The 22,420-nt window shown below is 37.0% G+C and overlaps 1 protein-coding gene across 1 annotated transcript in view; it reads right to left on the bottom strand.

Moving 5' to 3' along the window:
• The window catches only part of LOC117175630 (neuroligin-4, Y-linked), a 422,620-nt gene that overhangs the window by 231,307 nt on the left and 168,893 nt on the right, over window positions 1–22,420 (bottom strand). Inside the window, exons 5-6 of the mRNA XM_033365339.1 lie at window positions 8,506–8,738; window positions 8,163–8,375 (exon numbers count right to left, since the gene is read on the bottom strand). Coding sequence (XP_033221230.1) covers window positions 8,163–8,375; window positions 8,506–8,738 — 446 coding nt within the window. The remainder of the gene's footprint in view (window positions 1–8,162; window positions 8,376–8,505; window positions 8,739–22,420) is intronic.

Below are 22,420 nucleotides of genomic sequence, written 5' to 3'. Positions count from 1 at the left end.
TAGTGAAGGCAGATGTTAGGCTTGTCACTATCGTATGCTGAATACCCTTAGATTCAACAAGATCCCGATATTTATATGATTCCCCGCAGATATTGTCTCGATGTCATTTTCGAACTCGATCTCTAACTCTGCTGTCACTAATTCCTCTTGGACGAAATGCACTGTTCTGAATTTATCTAGTCCGAACTCGATGTGGATATCACTGGAAAACTTCTTCGTTACATTAATCACTTTATGCAGTTTCTGGGCTAATCTAGCGTCCAGCTTCAGATCATCCATGTATAGTGGATTGGTCACTTGATGACCATTCTCATTATCATGAATTCTAAACGCATAAGACATGCTGTTTAGGGTTGTGCTTAATATAGTGAACGCTAAACAGAACCATAATGCATTTAAGGAGTCTCCTTGAAATATACCCTTCGTAATTCTTATTTATCTAGTTATCCTTGGTTGTTTATGATCAAAACAGCTTAAGTTATGGCAACAGCGTCTATAGTGACCAGATCTTTACAGCCTCGTGAGTTTTTACAATATCCATTTTGTTCTTCTGTAAGGATGTGATTCTCGTCACAATGAAAATATGCCTTATCTGCAATGATAACATAAAGTCTGGCATCATATGTGGGTGTTCAATGATCTTCTGAAATTACGTTGCTAACGCATGATGCACACTCGTCAGGTACTTGTACCAGAAGTTGTACAACATGTCCAGTTCTGGAGCTTTTTAGTTACTTGCTCTTTTCAAGACCGCTGAAACATCTGAAGCTGTTATGTTTCTCAACTGCATTTTAGGAGTCTTGTTTGCCCTAGCTTTCTCCAGCTTGAACCACGCAGTGTCCAAATTGCATTTGTTCATTTTTCCCCAAACACACGACCTGTAATTAGTCATATCTTCTAATTGAGGGACTTCGGTGTCTTGCTGGTTATTTTGCATTACACTCAGTTCACGATAAAAACTTCCTTTATCTGTCTAAAGGTTTTGATTTTATGGCCTTTTTGCCGGTGGTAGTCCATAATCATATCCAATATTGATGTTGTTAATGTCGCGATGTGAAGAGGGTGGATGATTTTAGTAACATGGTTCATCAGCTTTCTGGTTCTATTTTCTTTTTTATATTGAGTTAATCGACCGAATTTGCACCTTACTTTGTTAACATTCTGACGGTTAGCACAGCTGCACAGTATACAAGAGTTTGCACCTCTAATGCAGTTTGGGTTACGTTCAAATACGTAGATAAAAACTTGCTTTTGAGGTGTTCTATCAGTGCACGCAGATCATTTGTGATGTTCATTTTGAGCAGAGAATGCCTTATTGTTGGTTCTATATACCTGAACTCTAATGAAGCATGACCAAAACTCCTTTCAAGGTGCTGTAGGTTTTCTGGGATTTCGCTAATGGATTCGGTAGATGATTTTCATTATCCCTAGCACCCATGCCCTCGGCTTTAATCAAGTCTTCATTGTCCTGATCTTCCAAGGAGAGTTTATCAATAGGAAGCTGCTGTTCTACTTCCATTTTTATAGCAGCTACTTCAACAGCCGAAAGCAATCTGTTTAAAGATATTGAGCGTTTTTGATGTACCAGATTCTGCTCATTTATTTTTGTGGCTACCTCTGGGTACTTAGGTACGAATTTTTGTGTATTTGGATACTTTACAGCAAATTTCGTTCTTAAATTGTATCCTTTTTCCATTTTTGTTTAAAACTTCTCATTTTCGTGATGGGGACGCACCAGTTCATCTTTTATTGTGGTATCCCAATTGATGCTCTTCCACGGTATTTCTGTCGAGGTGGTTGGCTGCATATAGTTAACGCTAGTCAAAGCATCCTCAGCAGGCACAGTTGATATTCCACTGCTGTAGCGGCAGCTCCGGGGGCGCCCGACGATGCTCGGGAAGCGACAAGCATTTCAAAATCTTTAATATACTCTCCATTATTATTTATGGGTTTTGGTGTTCTTCTTATTCCCTCTCTTCTTTCTTACCTGCCTATCTGGCATGAAAAACCTTGTTGGTATAGTGCTACCGCCAATATAGCCGTCAAAGGCATAAGAGGAAAGTGCAAGCTCTACCGTGACACCAACGCGAGAACACTATTGGCGAAATGTTGTCACAGGCTTATGCTGCCCAATATGTCGAAGGCATTTTTGGTTAGAGTTGGATTTTTATTTGATCATTTTGCACGGGGCTCTCCCGGTATATATCATCAGTCAGAGACGCATTTTTATAATGCAATCAAGTGATCTGATGAGAGCAGTTTGCCCAGACATATTGGACAAAGCCTGGTTTTTACCCCATCATTGACGGACTGGGTTTCAGTCAAGTACACGATGGGGGGACCTACAGCTTAAGGTGGGTTCCGAGCCACCAGAACCTCGGTAAAGATACATTGAAAAATTTCCAGAGGTACCGGCTCAGGGATGTCCGGTGAACGCGGTTTCTCATTATTTACCACGGACTTAGTTCAGTACATACTGAGATATGGAGATTGGTTACAATAGTCTTCTCGGAATGCTTTGATATAGTGTGACGTTGCAAAATTCTTGAAACTCATAAATCATAGTTATTAAAATTTTATTGATTATCTAGAGATTTTTTGCGGAAATTTAGAGATTTTACTTAAAATGATTAGACGCCGCGGCTGTGGTACGGAAACTCCTTGCCGAGGGCTACATTTAAGATTTATAATTTTAAGGACTTATTGTGTTCGTTTCTCTTATTTAGTTTCTAACGATGCAGACTCGTCGAGACATCGTGGGGCATCATGGGGCATTGAGGGACTTCTTTTTACTTCAAGACGAAATGGGATGCCACTCGAGACTCTTAGGTCGACTTGACTACCCCGAGAGACCCTTAAGGTATTCGAATTTTCCCGCCTTTCTGCCTGATGTTGTCTGTCAGATAAAGTACCTGAGGATGTGCCTTTATTGGAATCATGTTAGGATGCTGGCCAGTTTGAAAGTAGTATTGTTTGTTACTAAAAATCCGGAAGGACTTATCTATCAGGATTAGCACCTTTTTGAGACTGCATAAAGAGTAACATAGAGCAATTTTGGCAACGATGGAGGAAAGGAAAAGTGACTGTCGAAAATACGAGGGTGTCGCTGCGTGGCTCGCTCTTCTTAGTTAACTACAGCCGCGTTCAGCAGTATAGTTTGTTTCAGGCATTTTATCGCGTTTTTGTCGAGAACCTTGACCTTCCACTACAGTGAAAAGACGCTTAAAGATCCCTTATCCCTGGGAGATTCTACTCCATTACGGGTAAGGCCGAATCTTCTTTTATAAGTAGAAGGAAACTTCACTCCATACGTAGCCATGATAACTTATTTTCAAAACTTTTTCTCACTTTTATGAAAATGGCATCACACGTGGTCGATGTGGAAGTTCCCTAATTGGGCATTTCTCTTTTCACTATGTTTTATGAATCGAAGTGTAGTGATGGTGAATATTGATTAATATATATTTCCCCACTATTTAATTTTGTATAACACGTGAACTGAGCTCCAGTCGAATTATTACAAAATTTGCGATCTATGAAATTTGACCCCTCTGAAGCATAGCATGTGTGATCTTTTTCAGGAGCCCAGTTGATTTAAACGCCGAAACTCGAATGAAGCATAAAGTGATCTTTATATTGTGAGTTAACGTGAAAATGTAAAATTATTGGAACTGTGTCCCAATTATGTTTTACTCTAACTTTTGTTAAACTCAAAATTATGGATTCTTCTTCGGTAATATTGAGGTATCCTCTTTATGTGAGTGGTAGCCTTCAGAAAATATAAATGTTGAGAATCGTGTAGTTTTTCGAAATTTACTGATTTCATTTGATGGTGTCTAAATTTAAGCAAATTATTGAATTGTGTAATCCCCCCCTCCCCAAATGTGTTGGTTTTTTTTACAAATGATTTAGTTTTAAAGAATGTTGCTAAATTGTTTTAGAAATGTTTTCTATAGCTTTGTCCGGAAAATTTAGGAGATGATAGATGATTTCTGTTAGCACTATTTAGGAGCTTTTTGATAACGTATCCTTGATTCAACTCGAAAAATTTTAGGTTATTATTTACGAAATTGATTATGAATTTAGAATCAGTAGTAATGGGCGAGCTAAGCGTGGATTCTGTTAAGAAAATGACTGTTGTTATAATTAAATTTCAGGGTTAAGAATTCAGTGAAATGAACCCCACAAATTATTACTAGGTTGTGGAGGTCTAAGTCATAGGATCTATTGAGTTTTTGGGTCATTAGTAATTTGTCGAGAATTAAGTTATGACCAACATGGAGTTTTATGGGTCATGACTAATTTGTCGAGAATTAGGCTATGACCAACATTGAGTTTTTTGGGTCATTACTAATTTATGAAGGATTGGGCTATAGCCAACTTGAGTTTTGGTTTTATTACCAGTTTGTGACAATCAGGGTATGACCGATATTGAGATTATGTTGTACCTATGACTGGGTTTCTTAGATCTAGGCTATGAACTGTGTGAAGTTTCGATTTTTGTTACGTAAATTGAGTTTAACCCATTATCGAATTTTTTGAATAATCTTATTGGACACAGAGTTCTGGACAGGGAAGCCTAACTTTTCGTAATTAGTTTAAGGTTAAGAAATTAACTTAACAATCGAGGAATTTATGTAATTAAGTCGAGAATTTTTTTAATTGAGGTTTGTTGATTTAATGTGTCATTTCACAAACGAGTTTGTCGAGAATTATAAAATGTGAAATACCCAGCGATGAAAATGTTTGATGGGATATAATTCCTCTATGTATCACTATCACGACTCAGCATTGAACATTATAAACTCTACTTGTTTAAGATGACGTGCATTATTTAAGCTATAGTTAAATTACAATATCACAATAGCTACAACCTACCACTCCATAGGATTGTTGTTACTTGCTTTCTGATGATCTAGGAAGTTTCTTCGAATGTAGCCGGTGTTTAAAACCGCCTAGTGAGATGCTGCTGGTACCCTTCTTCCCCGAAATGTTCAAGATGTTCAGTCATCTTGCGTGCAGAATGCCTGTAGCCAAAATCGCAATAGGATAATTAGAGTTATGTTTCACATTCCTTAATATTGTCGTAACCCGACGCCAAAACCCGCTATATTTACTGATTTTGTTTGTTTAGGTTTCCTGAAAACTCCGGTTAAGTGGGTAAGAAATGTCGATAATGTAGACACTCCTGGTCTATTGGATCGGATATAGTCAACTGTGTGAATTTTACCATCCCAATGTAAGGTGTAATCTTCATTTTTAAAGACTAGCACTGATATGTATCTGTACAAAGGCATGCATTCTGTTAAAAGTTATACCCGTGTGCATATTTTATCTGAGTTATTACGCGACAACCACGGCTTGTTGTAACACGTGTTTGCTCTATGGTTTCTGTCCTGATATTTAAGGTCTCATTCAAAGACAAATTCAATAGTGTCTAGTCCTAATCCGCTTTACAGGTGGTGTTGAATAGCGCAAAATTTTTCTGGCTTTTAAAAAAACCTTGGAACTGTACCGCTTGTAACTTAAGCAGTTTATTGACATAAACAACACCTCTAGCCACTTTATGTGATAATAAAACTAACCTTTCAATCACGGAATTATTGTGGTGCATTCGTTGCTTCGTCATCAGTACGCGGATGGCCTTTTTTTGCTGAGTTAAGAGAACTTTTCAGAATAAATCTAACTCCTGTAGTGAAGGTAGTTCTTAGGCTATTCTCAACTATCATATGCTGAATGCGCTCAGATTAAAAAATTATTTGGTATTTATATGATTCTCCCTCAGCTATTGCTTGAATGTCATTCTTAAAAACTGTCTTTAGCTTTGCGATTTCTAATTCTCATTTGGCTAAATGCCCTGTTCTGCATTTATATAGTCTGAACTTCATGAGGATTTAACTGGAAAACTACTTTGTCACATGAATCACTTGCTGCAGTTTTTGGTCTGAACTACCATATAGCTTTAGTTCATCCGTGTATGAAAAAGGGGTCCTGGGTTTTCCATGATCAAAATACTTAGAAATTCGACGTTGCGTAAGCTTGTAGTAAATTTTTAAAACACTTGTTTTGTTCCACTATAAGGTTTGTTTAGAGTTTGTATTTCCTTTCGCAGTGAGAATACACCTTACCTGCAATTATAGATGTAAGATATTTGAAGATTTTTGAAAGACATGCTATCGGTGAAAATTCAGATCGGTTTTCAGTGTCTGGTTTTTTAAGCAACATATTTGTATTACCTTTGAGCATAAGGCTTGGTATCAGAACTGAGTGTCCGATAATGTTCTGAAAACACCTTGCCGACGCAGGATGCCACAAACTGCAGGTACTAAGACTAGAAGTTGTGCACAATGTCTGAACCCTAAGCTTTCCAGTTGTTGTGCAGTTATGTCCAAAATAATTAGCCAGTAATCGTAAGGTGCATAATGTAGTTCTAACGTCAGCCCCTCCCAATTGTGGCCAATGAGAGGGGTAAGGGGTTTAAAGAAAGAAATAGAACGGGAACCACGAAGAAATTATTATTTTAAAATAAACTCGCATTATTAAATTCTGTGATATCCCTTTGAATTATTTAATACCCTGTACAGTATCTTGACATTTTTTATATTTTCTGAAAATTCTTAATGTCGAGAACAGAAATGTTTTAAAATTCGTTAAAATCGTAATATTTCTTGAAAATCCCATAAAATGTTCTAAAATTCAAAAAAATGTATGACCATTACTTCTCGAAATCTTTTGAAGTTTAAAAAAACTATGTAATACTGTAAAATCTAAAAAAAAAACATTTTACTTTTAATATAGTACCTTCAAATCTTTAACATTTTCTGAAATTCGTTAATGGACCCCGCAGCAAATTTACAAGAAATGGCTTCTGGTCGAGTTTAATTAAACTTCGTAAAATTGTAGTTCTCAATGTCTCGATCAAAAGTGTCATGGGGCACAAAGTCCGAAAATGGAGAGTTTTCGAGTTATAAAGGGTTAAACATCCAACCCTTTTAAGAAACATGACCAAATATCTCGAAAACTGCAGCTCTGCGAATAAAATGTTCCCTATGAAAGGAAATGAATATAGAACCCATAAAGGCAAGAAATAAGAATGACTTAGTCAACAGCCAGCCAAGGAAGGCAAGTCATGATTGCGATTCAGTTATTATCTAGCCAATGAAGGCGAGACATGCGCGAGATTTAGTCATTATCTAGCCAAAGAAGGCAAGATTTGTCCAGGATGTTGTCAATATCTAGCCATTGACGGTATGAAATGAGCTTGATTTAGACAATATCCAGCCAATGAAGGCAAGCCATGAGCGAGATTTACTCATCATCTAGCCAATGAAGGCAAGAGATGAGCAAGATTTAGTCACTATCTACCCAATGAAGGCAAGATTTGTCCAGGATGTTGTCAATATATAGCCAATGAAGGCATGAAATGAGCTTGATTTAGATAATATCCGGCAAATAAAGGCAAGTCATGAGTGCGATGTAGTCATTATCTACCCAATAAAGGCAAGACATGAGCGGTATTTAGTCATTATCTAGCCAATGAAGGCAAGAGATGAGCGAGATTCAGTCTAAGTCATTCTCATTTCATGCCTTAATGGGTTCTACATTGATATCCTCTTTATATCTTGTCTTTATTGGCTGAATATTAGCAATAAATGACAAGTTCAGATTGAATGACCTTGAAAAGTGACCTGTGTCTTAAGGCCATGACTTTCTTTGCATTTCCCCGTTAGAGCCCAATAACTTTCATAGGGAACATTTTTTTGCAGAGCTGCAGTTTTCGAGATATTTGGTCATGTTTCTTAAAAGGATTGGATGTTTAACCCTCTATAACTCGAAAACTGTCCATTTTCGGACTTTGTGCCCCATTATTTCCACATTTTAAAAATCGGAAATTATTGTTAGCTAAACATTTTTTGCTTAACAGCAAAGTTAGGTTTATAGTGAGGTTTGTTTATTTGATAATCATATAATTTCGAAAATTAATTGGCTTATATATTCTCCAAATATTTTTATGATCAATCTTATTCCAAAATTTGGTTATTATAGTTTTTTTGTGAATATTTTCTCCGCCAAGTTTAAAATGCGTCTGAATTGGAATATGTTTTTTTCTGAAAAAAGTTCATGTACTCTTATATTATGTATAATTTCATTTGAAAGAATACCTAATATTGACAGGATGTTGCACTGGTTTTTCCCAATCCGTATATTCATTGATAATTGTTGCTAATATTTCAGACTGATGGTACGTGTACGTATTGTGAACAAACTCGCGTAACATTTTAATTCTCCTATCTGCCTCAATGCCGTATTGAGCATCATCGGCAGTAAGTGAAAAGTAAGCTTCAGTTCGTACCACGCCTACCATGAGATCATATCTAAAAAACAAAGTATTATATATAAAGGCATGAAAACAGAAATCGCTTGATTATTTATTTTGAAAGATCAAAAGTAAATAAGCTTTTTCCGTTTAAATAATTAGGAATTTTGAGAAACTGAAAAATATACCTGGACAGTTTTGTGATCACGTCTTTTCTCAATAAAATGCTATATAAAGTATTTACTGTATCGACTTCAAAATTCGAACTTTGTTCTTTTAAATCTTCAGATTTGATGGCTACACCATCTATACTGGGTCCAAAAGCTGGGGCGAACTTTAGTTCTGGTATTGGTACAGAAAGAAGTGCATCCAATGGAGTATCCCTCAGACACTGAAGAAGTACCTGAGAATTCGTGTCAATCTGTAAAGATCGACATATACACACTCTAAAATATTATATTAAAATGATCCCAAAAATGTAATCCGGAATTATAAATACAGATATTAAAATTATTCTCAAAATTTAGTCACAAATTATGAATACAAATATTTTCCTTTTTCATTAAAACTATGTTTTAAGTAAAACTCTTGACATAGTGGAACACTATACGATTTAGGAGACTGTAAGAACTGTTTTTTTTAATTGTTGGACCAAAATTCAGAAAATTTTATTTTATTTCTTTTATATTACAAATTTTTAATGGTGTAGGGGTATTACTACCTGGATAAGTTATAGGAAAGGAAATAGCATAGTGCCAAACTCTATAATTTGTCAATCCCCTCTGTTCCCATGTTGTTTGTAAGTATGTAGTAGCAACTATGGGCCGCCAGACAGACTACCCCTACTCCGCGGCCGTCTGTTTAGACTACCTCCTTCACCCTTCACTACTCCGCGAATTCATTGACCCCTAATGTTTGTTTGGTCCTCATCTTGCTGCTCTCTAGTGTTTACTTTAAAGTCTAGGAACAGAATATAAGGAATGGATAAATAATAGAGGGGATTTTCCCGAAAGAATATACTGATGCATGGTTAAAGGAGTTTCGTGGACTATATGGCGCCATATTTAAAGCTGTATTTATGGTTTCTTAGAGTCTAGACTTATGATGAAAGAATAATTAACTTCTATGATTCTGCTTTAATGAATTTCAATTAACAAACTAATTTATTTATTTATTTAGATGAAGAAAGCCCAATAGTTCAAGAGAACCATTAATAGGGCTACAATATGTAGATAAAGTATTGCATAGAACGTGAGCACGCAAATAATGAAGAATTTTAACTGGGTGTTGTGTGTTCGATGAAATTGTAAACAATACGTGTGGTGTACGCCGTTGAATTGATGAAGATAAGTAGAATGGAGGTGTTTTTCGTGAGTTATATTTTGGAACATTCAACGGCACACGTTCAAGTATTGCTGGGCAATCAGTAAAACCACGGATAATCTTAAATAAAGTCAAGATTCTGGCGAATCAAAGGTTAGGCGGCTATCGTAGAGAATACCGAGATCTCTAAAAGATCCAACTCTTTCTAAGTCAATACCCTCGATAAAGTAACGATGATGTAATACAACATTCTTATTTGAAAATGATAGGATTTTACACTTGGACGGATTTAAGTTAAGATTATTAGTTTTACACCAGTTATTGAAGAGGTATAAGTTAGCTTGTAATAAATGACATGAGTTTATGTTAGCAACGGGCATGTATAGTTTTACATCATCCACATAAAACAGGTGACGACATGACTGATAGAGTTAGACATCATTCATTTACACCAGGAATAGTAGTGGTCCAAGATTGGAGCCTTGCGGCACTCCTGATGAGGGCGAGAAAGGATCAGAAGAGTAACCTCTATATTGTACAATATGTTGCCTATTAGTCAAGTAAGAGCTAATGAGAAGTAGAAGTTTATGCGGAATCTCCATGTTATGCAGCTTATGTAATAGTATATTGTGATCTAATTTATCGAATGCTTTCGTGACATCAGTATACATAACATCAACTTGGTCATAATGAGCAAGCAATTCCCTTACATTTGTGTAAAAACCAACAAATTAGTAGTGGTAGATTTACGGGGAAGGAAACCATGTTGGTGGATTGTTATGTTCTTACCAATTATACTATATATGATATCATAGAGGCAAATTTCAAATATTTTTGAGAAATTATTCAAAATAGCAATGGGTCTGTAGTTATTTACACTTGATTTCACCCCTTTCTTAAATACAGGACAAATCTTTGCTTTTTTCCATTCTACCGGAAATCTACCTCATACCAATACAATGTTCAAAATATACACCAATAGTGGGGCGAAGATAGATGAACAGTCATTGATAACAAAGGCAGATGTTAGATCAGATTCGGCAGTTTTCTTATTGATTATATTGATTTTTCTTCTTCCTAATTGCTTTCAAAACGTTACTTTTGATGATTCAAATATATTAAATATATTATTATTATATAATATATATTATTAAATATATTAAATATTAAAATATAATTGCCAAAGAAATTTTTGCTAGAGTTATCAGAGGTAATTGTACTTATAGATGACTCATTATGAACACTGTTAAAGTATTCAACAAATTTGTTCACAATAACCTGAGGCGATGAAAATTCCTCATTGTTATGACAAATTATACCTGGGATTCTGTTATCATACTTTGCTCTATTTACATAGCACCAGAAAGACGATGGTTTGGAGAAAATATTTAAGTCAGCGTTCTCTGTGAATGCATAAAATGTAATTTCCATACGCTTTTTGATATTACTTCGCAATTTATTAAATATATGTAAGTAGTACACATTGCCAGTTGAAAAGAATTTTTCCCTAAATTTATTTTTTATCCCAATGTCTGTAATGATATCTCGCGTGTAACATGATGGGAACTGCTGGTTTCTTATAGGGTTTCTCTTAACGTGAGCAAAAAATTATACACAAAGAAGACTGGTACTTGTCTTCAGGTAGCGGATCAATGACTCTAATAACTTCAACTAAGGAGTTCGCAAGTGTAAGGTCTAAGTATCTGTTATTGCAATTTTCAACTGAATCGAGTTGTTGTAGATCAAAAAAATTGGCAAAAGGACGTTAACAGTGCTGGTTTTTTTTATCAAATTTTACATCATCAGTATGGTATTTATACTTAGGAATATTGAAGTCTTCAATGAAAATTATTTTATGTTCAGAAAGTTCTCGAATAGAAACTAGGGAGTCAAATATTCTTTAAAATTCAGAAACTGATATTCCGGGGGGAATATAGATAACAAAGATTAAAAATGAGATAAATGGGGTATAAATTTGAGAACCAACTATGTTTGCTGACGAAACATCTCGAATTGTTGAAGTTAAGTTTACCTGTGACAAAGCAAAATGATTCTTAATGGCAAGGAGAACTCTGCCTCCAGGTCTGGCCACACGATTCTCCCTGAACGTTTGGAAAACATTGCAACCGAAAATTTCAGCATTAAAAATAGCAGTTCTCAACCAAGTTTCAGTGAATGCTAAAAAATCATAATCGAAAACAAGGATCTAAGACTGTTGGACAATCCGGAAGGTACGTAATATTTTACCAGAGAAGGTCATAGCAGGGTTAATTAATTTAAGTATATCTATAAATGTAGCCAGATCTTTTTCTTCAACTTATTAAACCTATTAAGGAGATTTATCCACCGAATTTGCAAAAAAAGAAGTACATCTAATCACAACTAATAAAATCAATTGTTAAAAATTAAGAACTATTTATATCTAAAGATACATATACTTAAAATTATCAACAATTATTATTATTGATATTATTAAACTTCTACTTGAGTAAACCCGGTCATACATCATAGCCACGGACTAAGTCAAGTGACTGATGACAATAGAATGTTATAAATTAATTCAAATAATTTAATGCGATTCTTGAAACCTCCTGCGATGATGTTGTAAGTATACAATTACGAACGGCCACGAGCTTTGGAGGTGATCACGCTCACCTCTGGATGCTTTCTTAGAGCAACCATCTGCCACTGCACGGGTTTTTAGTCGCTTACTTCCTGCTGTTCAAGAAAGTTTCTTACAATGCGACAGGTGCTTAATAAAACCGCCTTCTGAGCTGCTGCCAATAACCCACTGACTCCTAAATGTTCAAGATGTTCAGTGCATCTTGCGTGCACATTGCCTGTAGCCGAAATCACAATGGGATACATAGATGCATGATTCACATTCTTCCATATGGTCTTTACTTCATGTCTTAACTCGCTATACTTGTGAATCTTGGTTGTATAGCTTGACTGCAAATTTCGGTTAAGCGGACAAGCAATGTCGATGATGTAGACTCTTTGACCTTTCTTTTCTTGCATCACAATGTCAGGTCGATGGGCCAGGATGTAATGATCCGTTTGGATAGTAACATCCCACTAAGTTGTTGATGTACAATGCCCGATACATCATTATGTCTGTGCGTATATTCTCTCTGAGCCATTACGTGACAGCCATCCCTAATGTGCTCGATGGATTAGTTTGAATCTCCACATAATCGGCACCGGTTAACCACGTCTTGATTTAACACGTGTTTGCAACAATTCGTGGTGCTGACAACCTTGTCCTGTATCGCAATGACGAATCCTTCCGTCACTGGATACAAAACGCCCTTTCCTAGCCAAATATTAGATGCCTCACTATCCACTTCATTTTGATCTAACATGTTGGGGTGCTCGCCATGGATGGCTTTCTGTCTCCATTGTATTTCTAATTCCTTTGTGGTTTTTGCCCTGATATTCAAGGCCCCATTTGAGGACAAATTTAAGAGTGTGTAGTCAAGATCTGCTTGACAGATGGCACTGTAGAGCGCAACATTTCGTTTGCTGTTAAAATAGCCTCGCAACTCTATAACTTGTGACTTACAAAGGTTTTTGATATCTACAACACCCCTACCCCATAAATGTCGTGGTAGAACTACCCTTTCAATCGCTGCATACCCTTAGATTCAAGAATACCCAGATGTTTATATGATTCGCCTGCAGCTATTGCCTCGATCTCATTTTCGAACTTATTCTCTAACTCTGCGGTCCCTGTTTCGCCTCTGATTAAATGCACTGTTCTACATTCATCTAGTCCGAACTCCATATGGATATCATTGGAAAACTGCTTTGTGACATCGATCACTTGCTGCAGTTTCTGGGCTGAACTAGCGTACAGTTTCAGGTCATCCATGTAAAGAAGATGGGTTACTTGATGACCATCCTCATTATCATGAATTGTAAACCCATGAGAGATGCTGTTTAGTGTTTTGCTCAATGGATTCAACGCTAAACAGAACCATAGTGCGCTGAAGCCGTCTCCTTGAAATATACCCGTCGTAAAGCATATTGATCTGGATATCCTTGGTTGTCTATGATCAAAATACTTGATTCTCGTACTCCAGATTCTCATCGCATGGCTTAAAAAGTCAATAATGCGTGGGCAGATTTTGTAAAGTTTAAAAACTTCAAACAAATAGTCATGCGGCACGGAAGGAAACGCTTGCTTGTAGTCATTGTATGCCATGTGTGAGTTCCTCTGATGCTTACGTGCTTGAGTCATGGCAATAGCGTTTATAGTGACAAGATCTTTACAACCTCGGGAGTTTTTACAACATCGTTTTTGTTCTATTGTAAGAATATCGTTCTCGTCGCAATGAGAATATAACTTATCTGCAATGACAGCTGTAAGTCTTTATAAATTGTTAAAAGACAGGCCATCGGTCGAAAGTCAGATGGATTTTGAGCGTCTGGTCTTTTGGTAACATATACGTAGTACTCTGGAGCATAAAGCCTGGCATCATATGTGGGTGCTTAATGATCTTCTGAAAACATCTTGTCAACGCAAGATGCACACTCGTCAGGTACTTTTACGCGAAGTTGTGCACCATGTCCGGACCTGGAGCTTTCCAATTACTTGCCCTTTTCAAGACCGCTGAAACATCTAATGCTGTGATGTTTGTCAGATGCATTTCAGGGCTATTGCTTGCCCTTGCTTTTTCCAGTTTGAACCACGAAGTGTCCAAATTGCATCTGTTTATTTTTCCACAAACACCCGACCTGTAGTTAGTCATATCTTCCAATTAAGGGACTTCGGTGACTTTCTGGTTATTTGGCTTCACTTTCAGTTCAGAATAGAACCTTCTTTCATCTATATGAAAGTTTTGATTTTGCTGCCTTCGTACACTACTTTTCATGTCTAAAATTTTATCCAACACTGCTGGTGTTAATGTTTCGATGTGTCGAGGGTGGATGATTTTTGTAACATGGCTTATCAGCCTTCTGTTTCTATTTTCTTTTTTATAATGAGTTAATCGACCCAATTTAAACCTCACTTTGATGACATCCATATCGAACCTTATCTTTCATGGTGGATCTCGATCCCTTGCTGGGACAAAAACTGCATTTGCAGGCCTAGTTTTCCGGCCAAACGTTCGAACTCTTGCCACAGCTGCACAGTATACAAGAGTTTGCACCTCTAACGCAGTTTGTTCTACGTTCAAATAAGTTGGAAAACCTTGCTGTCGAGATGTGCTATGAGTGCACGCAGATCATTTGTGATGTTCATTTTGGGCAGAGAATGCCTTAGTATTGGTTCTAGATATCTGAACTCTAGTAAAGCATTAACAATATTCCTTTTAAGGTGCTGTAGTTTTTCTGAGATTTCCCTACCTACATCATCGTTAGTAATATCCGAATGTGGTTCTAATGGATCCGGTACATAATGTTCATTATCCCTAGCACCTATGCCTTTGGCATCAATCAAGTCTTCGTTGTTCACATCTTCCAAGGCGAGTTCATCAATAGGAAGCTGCTGTTCCACTTCCACTTTGATAGCTGCTATTTCAACAGCCGAAAGCAGTCTGTTTACTGAAATTGAACGTTTTTGCTCTGCCAGATGCTGCTCATTTATTTTTGTAGCTAGCTCTGGGTATTTAAGTAAGAATAGTCTATGATGATCTCTCCTTAAACCTCGTTCACATTTCTCTGCCAAAAAATAAATGGGCAGAACATATATGTTCATGTGGTATGTTCATTTTCGTCGCTTTTTTGGCTGCGGAACCTCTGCTTCTGCCTCTGGTTGTTGTTGGATCATCAGTAGGTTGAGGAAGAACATGAATTGCTCTAGCTTGACCGTTTGAGGCGGCTTCCTCTAACTGATATTCATTGCCGTCGTTTTGCCACGCCAAATCAACCTGCTATTTAATCTCCATTGCTCAGACTTCTGTAACATGTAGATTAGTTCTGATGTCCTTCATCTTAACGGTAAGATCTCTTAGTGCGACTTTTTGTATATTAGGATACCTTGCAGCAATTTTTGATCTTAAATTGTATCCTTTTACCATGTTCGTTTCAAACTTCGCACTTTCTTAATAGAGACGCACCAATTCCTCTTTCATTGTGGTATCCCAATTGATGCTGTCCCACGGTATTTCTGTCGAGGTGGTTTGCTGCGAATAGCTAAAGTTAGTCAAAGCATCCTGAGCAGGCACAGTTAATGTGCCACTGCTTACTGTTTGTCGCAGATGTTCTCTTTGGCCAGCTGTTTCATTAGTGAGATTTGCCTGACCATCTTGCAGCTCACCATCGCCACCGTCCTGCATGCTGTGGCCCCCAGTTGTGACTCCAGGGGCGCCCCGAAGATCCTCGGGAAGCGACAAGCGTTTTAAAATCTTTAATATATTATCCATTTTTCATTTATGGGCTTCGGCGTTCTACTTAGTGCCTCTCCTCTTCGTTATCAACCTATTTCGCAGACGATAAAGATGTTGAGGAATAAGAGACGGTAGGCCGTAGCTGTCAAAGAACTTTGCGTGGCCATTTCGGGCAATATAAACTGCAACCCAATGAGATCCGTTTTTATTGTGTGGATCCGATCCGCGGGGAATACACCAGTCGTATGTTCTGGTATTGCTTGAAGTAGTTGAAGTATCTCAAGGCGGTCCATCGCTATTTCCAGGACGGCCAAGTCGTGGCAATTCTGTGTAAGGATCAGTTACTTAAAGCGCAGTCTCATTGATTTTTTTAACAGAAATTTGTATGTTGTCAGCGACCGTTCTCGATGTCAATCTCATCGCTAGATTGTCAGTTTTATAACAGAGATTTGTTGTCAGTGTATTCTGACGTGTGATAGCTCGAAGTGCTACTTCTTCTCGTCTTTGACTTTGAAGTCAGATTTTCAGTTTAGTCGCGTTATTAAGAGCAGATGTAAAAAATGTTCCTTTTTTCACACGGTGATAAAAACAGTAATCTTGATTGGTTTCGAGTTGTTTAAGAGTAGGGCATTTTAATTCTTCTAAATAAATAATCTGTCTGCTCGTGATATTTTGCAAAAGTGAAGCCTTCTTCCGGCCACGGGTGTAGATTTGACCAGCTGATTTCACGACATCACGGAAATTCGAATGTAGAAAATTCATAGGACTATCTGCCTCAAAACACTTGATGCCATTAAAATAGCAGATGAGCCAGTTATTCTGGTGCTTCGCATCGTTACAAAGATCCGAGAAGGGATAAGGTGGTGCAGCTATCCAATGTCCGATAAAGTTATGATCCGCTGCAATTACGGCCACTTCTTTTGCAATCAAATTATTTTGAAGATCGCGAAAGTCTTGAATATCAAACACATAGTCCATAATATTCTTCGTACAATAAGAAAGGCTTACTGATAATGCGTTTAAAGATGAAGGTGATGACAAAGATATGCATGCCTCACATGAAGAAGTTAGCACGTTACAAAACGACCGACTTGTAAGGCCACTTTGGATGAAATGAAAGATGGTCGCTGAGTTCCAAAAGTCACGTATACGTATATGATTATGTGGGATCAATTTTTTCATATAATTTTAATGTTTACACCGCTGCATTTTTCGAGAGAGATAACAATGCGTGTGTAAAAAGATACTCATTTCCTGTCTAAATCTGTCCTAAGTAAACACATGTGCACATTAGGATGTCAGATATGTAAAATTTCGAGAAATTAGGGCGACGGTGAAAATGACTTATTGCACTCCAAAATCAACAATAACTGGTCTCGACGAGTCAATTTCAAAAACGTTATCATGCTTTGCATATACGATACAGTTTACTGTGTTGGCGAGTGGTTCTTTAAAACGCACGTCTATTCGTAGACGACCATGTTTAACGTGATTTCAGTAAGAATAAAGATTTGCAGAAAGGTCAGGGCTAACGTCAATAGCAAACAGGCAGCATCCTTCAGGGTAATCGCTTCAATCAATATTATTAGCCTTATCAAGAAAGTGAATACCAGTCCCAGAGAAAAGACTATCATAAGCATCAACGTAAATTTTATTTTTCGTAAAATCTGGCTGCAGAATTTTCGAGGGTATTTGTGTGCCATCGATGTAAAGAGATAAGAAATTGATATTGTAATTTTAAAAATTAAATTAAAAATTAAAAACCAATGATTATTCTTTTGGGTAACTGACCGAGAATAACATTATGAAGAGTTTGGCCGTGAATACTGCCATGCAAAATGAGTGCTTTGACCTCCACTGTTATTTTTGGGTAGTTTGCCGTTTCTTGTGCTAGAGCTTTCACGTGTACTAGTAAAATTCCGGGGTTTATTTTTGAACGACGAACAAGAAGTGATGCTTCCAAAATGTGTAAGCTGCTTGTCCTGACGGGGCCCAGAAGGAAAAAAGCATCTTTTGTACATACAAGTCGAAGACGCATCTCGACTCCGTTGAGAATAAATTTGTTTTGATTGAAAATGTCGAAATGAAGATGGTGAATTAGATCTTTTGTTTTGCCTGCGCCAAAATCATCTCGACGGATATCGATGCCTGTATCTTTAGTGGACAAATCTTTCATTTTTCCTGCAGTATCTACGCACCAGAAAGCGGATGTCAGAGGGCTTTTTTTTGCAGCTGGGCCATAATTGAGCAATGTTTCCAGATAATCTCTGTACGCGTTTGTGTTGTTTGGAGGAGAAATAAGTTTCTCATTGAAATATACGTCCACCTGATTGTACATCGAATGAAGTAGGTTGTTTATCACAGTTACATATTTTAGATCGGCTGAATTTGCAGAAGTTTCTACCGATGTTTCTACCTTGACGCGTATATTGAGCATTGTATGAGCGAGATCTATGTATTCTTGGCCGTGGCCTAGAATGACAAACTCTATCGGCGACTCGTCGGTCAGCTCTCAATAGATGTTTGAGTGGGTGGAAGAGAAAAAATATCTAGTACTAACCCTCTTCACTTTTTTCGCACGTGTACTCCTTTTTCTAAGCTGTGCGACACTCTCGAGACCACGAGCTCCGGCCAACTGTGGTCCGAAATTTTTTACCCCAAATTTATAACCCGATCCACTCATAAGATTATCAATTTTATCCAAAGCTTTTCTTTTTAATTTTTGACGAGTGTTAAATAATACGTGAGTTCAATGACTGCTTGAGGGGTACTTTCCTGTCCACATCATTTAAAACTTTAACACCTGTTCGGAATGCCTCCTTTCCAAATGTACGTGCACTTGGAGCTTATATCGGATAGGTTGATCCGACATAAACTTTTGATATTCCCCCTCCACCGACATGTGTTGTGTAGTAATCTACGTAATAACTCACTATCTTAAACAAATCATATCATTTTTATTTTTATGCTTCCCTTTCTCTAATCAACTTTTTAAAATAGAAGTGTCACTGTCAGAGTGCCAAACTCGAATAGTGTAGGGAGTCCAGCATGATCTCTTATATCTATTTCTATCGTGCGAAATTGAGTATGAAGAAGAGAAATGAAATTCAGAGAAGAAAACTGTGTAACTTGTGTAGATGCAAAAATGTAGTTTCGTTTTTCAAAAGGAATCATACGTAAAAGTTGTGTTCGTACAAATATATATACAAATATATATTGTGTTAGCATATATCTGAATAAACAAATATTTTCTCAGGTAAACCACGAGCCAGACTTGAAGGGTGATTACATAAGGAGAATTATATGATATTAATTGTTGTCGTGCAAAATGAAGTATACGAGATACTTTTTCACTTATTGCAAGAAAACGGCGACCTTTCATCTCACCATTGTCTTGCCACCTTTTTTCCACTTTGACATAACAATTTTTGTGTTTTTGAAAATACACCCCATAGTTCTCTCTCGTAAAAAGCTCCGTCTATATTCTCACCAGCCAGATCTTGTAATTCGTAAACATATGGGATCTGTCTACGACCCTTTATTACTTGCTTTATTTTTGAAATCTCTTCTGTCCATCCAGTTTCATAATATACGTATGCACAAAAATTTGATCCGAATTCGAACCGACATTGTACGCGCTTCGATTGTCGAAAAACCGAATTCGATCCGTGCCACTTTTGTTTCGAATTTTTCGATTCCATCGGCCCATCACTCGAATGTCGAAAAACGAACTTCGACGAGCGCTGTCATCGATTCGAATTTTTCCATTCGAGCCAACCCGCGCTCGAATGTTGAAAATCGAAATTCGACGTCCACTGTTATCTATTCAAATTTTTCAATTTGATCAGCCCATCGCTCGAATTTCCAAAATCGAACTTCGATTCGTACTATCGTCGATTCGAATTTTGTAATTCGATCGACCCGTCGCTCGAATTTCCAAAACCGAACTTCGACGCGTGCTGTCGTCGGTTTGAATTTTTCAATTCGATAGGCCCGTCGCTTGAACGTCGAAAACCGAACTTCGATGCATGCTATCGTCGGTTCAAATTTTTCGATTCGAGTCGACCCTCCGTTTTCTCGATTCGAATGGCTCGTCGATTGAATGTCGAAAATTTATTATGCGACTGACGAAAGGCATTTTAAGTCTCTAATTCATAATTACGAGTCCAAAAACTAAACCGATACATATAAAATGCAGATTGAAGATCCAAAGATACCTGAAGACCGTGATGTATCAATGTGCTGATTACTATTACGTGACCTATATATAGTTCAACAATAAAAAACGTATCATTAATTTTTTATTCATAATTGAAAAGTTCTTATGCGATAAAAAGTAACTAGTAATAATAATTACTTATATGTTATTCATGTGAAAATTTTTAGAATGCAATATTGTAAAAAGAAAAGTAGAACTGATTTTAATTGATTTTAACTAAAACTTATTTGCAGATGGCATTTTCTTTTTAATCACAGCTGTTCGGAATCTTAAAACAACTTAAGAACAAATTTACAATAACTCATCATCATAATTTATAATAATAGTATAAATGTCCTCCCTAATATAATTTAAATATTAAAAATTGATAAAATATTATTGTTTTCCAATTAGTCGCTTACAAAGACGAACTTGTTAATATTGGGCCTTACCATTCATATTCTTAGTTTAAGTTTGTGTTCCAACTGTTAAAGCTCCAGATTTCATCATTTAAAGTATTCAAACCTCAAGGAAAACCAAAAACAGGCAAAATTAAACTCTTCCAAATTAAAAAATTTTCAACACTTCCAGATTAAAACTCGAAAAGTTTACCATTCAAAAACTCTTTATTCAATCGTCTAATAATGAACACATTTGAAAACGAAAGTCTTCTAATTTCAATACGTTTTATTTTAAGGGTTTCAAAATAAACATTATCTTAAAATAAAACATTCCAAATGTTAAAGTATTAAATTTACAAACTTTAATTGTACAAATTAAATGGTAACAGTTAATATTTTTTTGTACCCTCTAGGTTGCCCGGATAGTGGGAAAGTCCAAATGTCGTCTCATCAACAATTAGGTAATAATTTTCTTCGTACTCTTTCGGTTGCCCGGATGGTGGGAAAATCAAAATTTCGTGTCAACACAAATTTCGTAAATTTTAATGTTTTTTTTTAAATCTTTGCACATAGTTTTTTTCGGATATTATTCTTTATTATTATTCGCTATTACCGAGGAAAAAATAATCCATTGAAAAGATGACGCCATACACAAAAATGACCATTTCAAGCAAGATTATATTGAATCAGTTTCCTTCTTTTTGAATGAACCCGACTTTCTGGGGTTAGGCTGCCATATTTCACACGATTTTTTAAATTTATAAATTATCGAAGGATTAAAAGAAATTATGCGCACGTCTACTAGAGTCCTTTTGGTGTTTTAGTTATTAGTCTTTTACGGAATCTAAGTTAGACAACAAAATTATAACGACCCAAAGTCTTTAAAAAAAAAATCATCGGCAATTCGGAATTCCAGTGACAGATACGCAATTCAAAAGTCTTCGAAACCCTTTCCACAGAAGTGAATGGTTCTTTTTCGTGCGCGAACTTTCGAACCTTGGCGGTAAAATTCCTGCCAGATGTGATGTAGTCAATCACACACTGAATGCGGGACGCGTACTTTCTTGCCCAGCCTATCTTTATGGCAAGTTAATGCATTTGTCTTTTGGTCTTATGATCAACCGTTGGTTTTGTTTCACGGTTAGCATTGGCCAAAGTTCCCGCTGCATTATAAACACAATAATTGATAGCCTAGTGGTCGGATTCTCCGGAAAAATGTCCTCGAAGCTCGTCATCTATTTCAGCCAGATCTTTATGCTTGAGAGAAACCTTGGTGTTGAAGTTTCTCCGGGTCGTAAAGCATCGCCCTTCATCTATTGGATGCCTGCTTGTGGATGGTCTTACTGTAGCCTTTCTTTCTCTATTGCCGGCTTGTTCTAGCTGTGGTAGAGTAGGCGTTCCGCTTACATAGCCCCTTTTACGGAGAAGTTCAGCATGGTTTCGCAGATGTTGCTGCGAAAAGTGCGATAGCTCTATGCTAAAAACAGAGAGCAACTGCATCTAGCTCTGTGGATTGTCGAACGATGTACTAAGGAAATTGGAATGGAATTTGGGTTAGACAAATGCGCCAAAGTTTATTTGAAGCGAGGAAAATTTAATGGCATCCCTGAAGATCCTGAGCTCGTTGATAGAAGCGCCATACGACACCTTTGCGCTGGAGAGACTTATACATACCTGGGCGTGCTACAGAGCCGCATTCAGGAGGTGACATCTATAAAGGATACTCTCCGAAGCAGATGCAAATGTCTCATCCGAGAGATTTGGTCTTCCGAACTGTCGGCGAGGAACAAAGTATCTGCAACGAACATCCTTGCCGTCCCGGTACTACTCTATTCATTTGGAGTAG

This window comes from Belonocnema kinseyi, chromosome 6, assembly GCF_010883055.1.
Source record: "Belonocnema kinseyi isolate 2016_QV_RU_SX_M_011 chromosome 6, B_treatae_v1, whole genome shotgun sequence".
Lineage (NCBI taxonomy): Eukaryota > Metazoa > Arthropoda > Insecta > Hymenoptera > Cynipidae > Belonocnema > Belonocnema kinseyi.
This window is presented reverse-complemented; position numbering and strand designations above follow the sequence as displayed.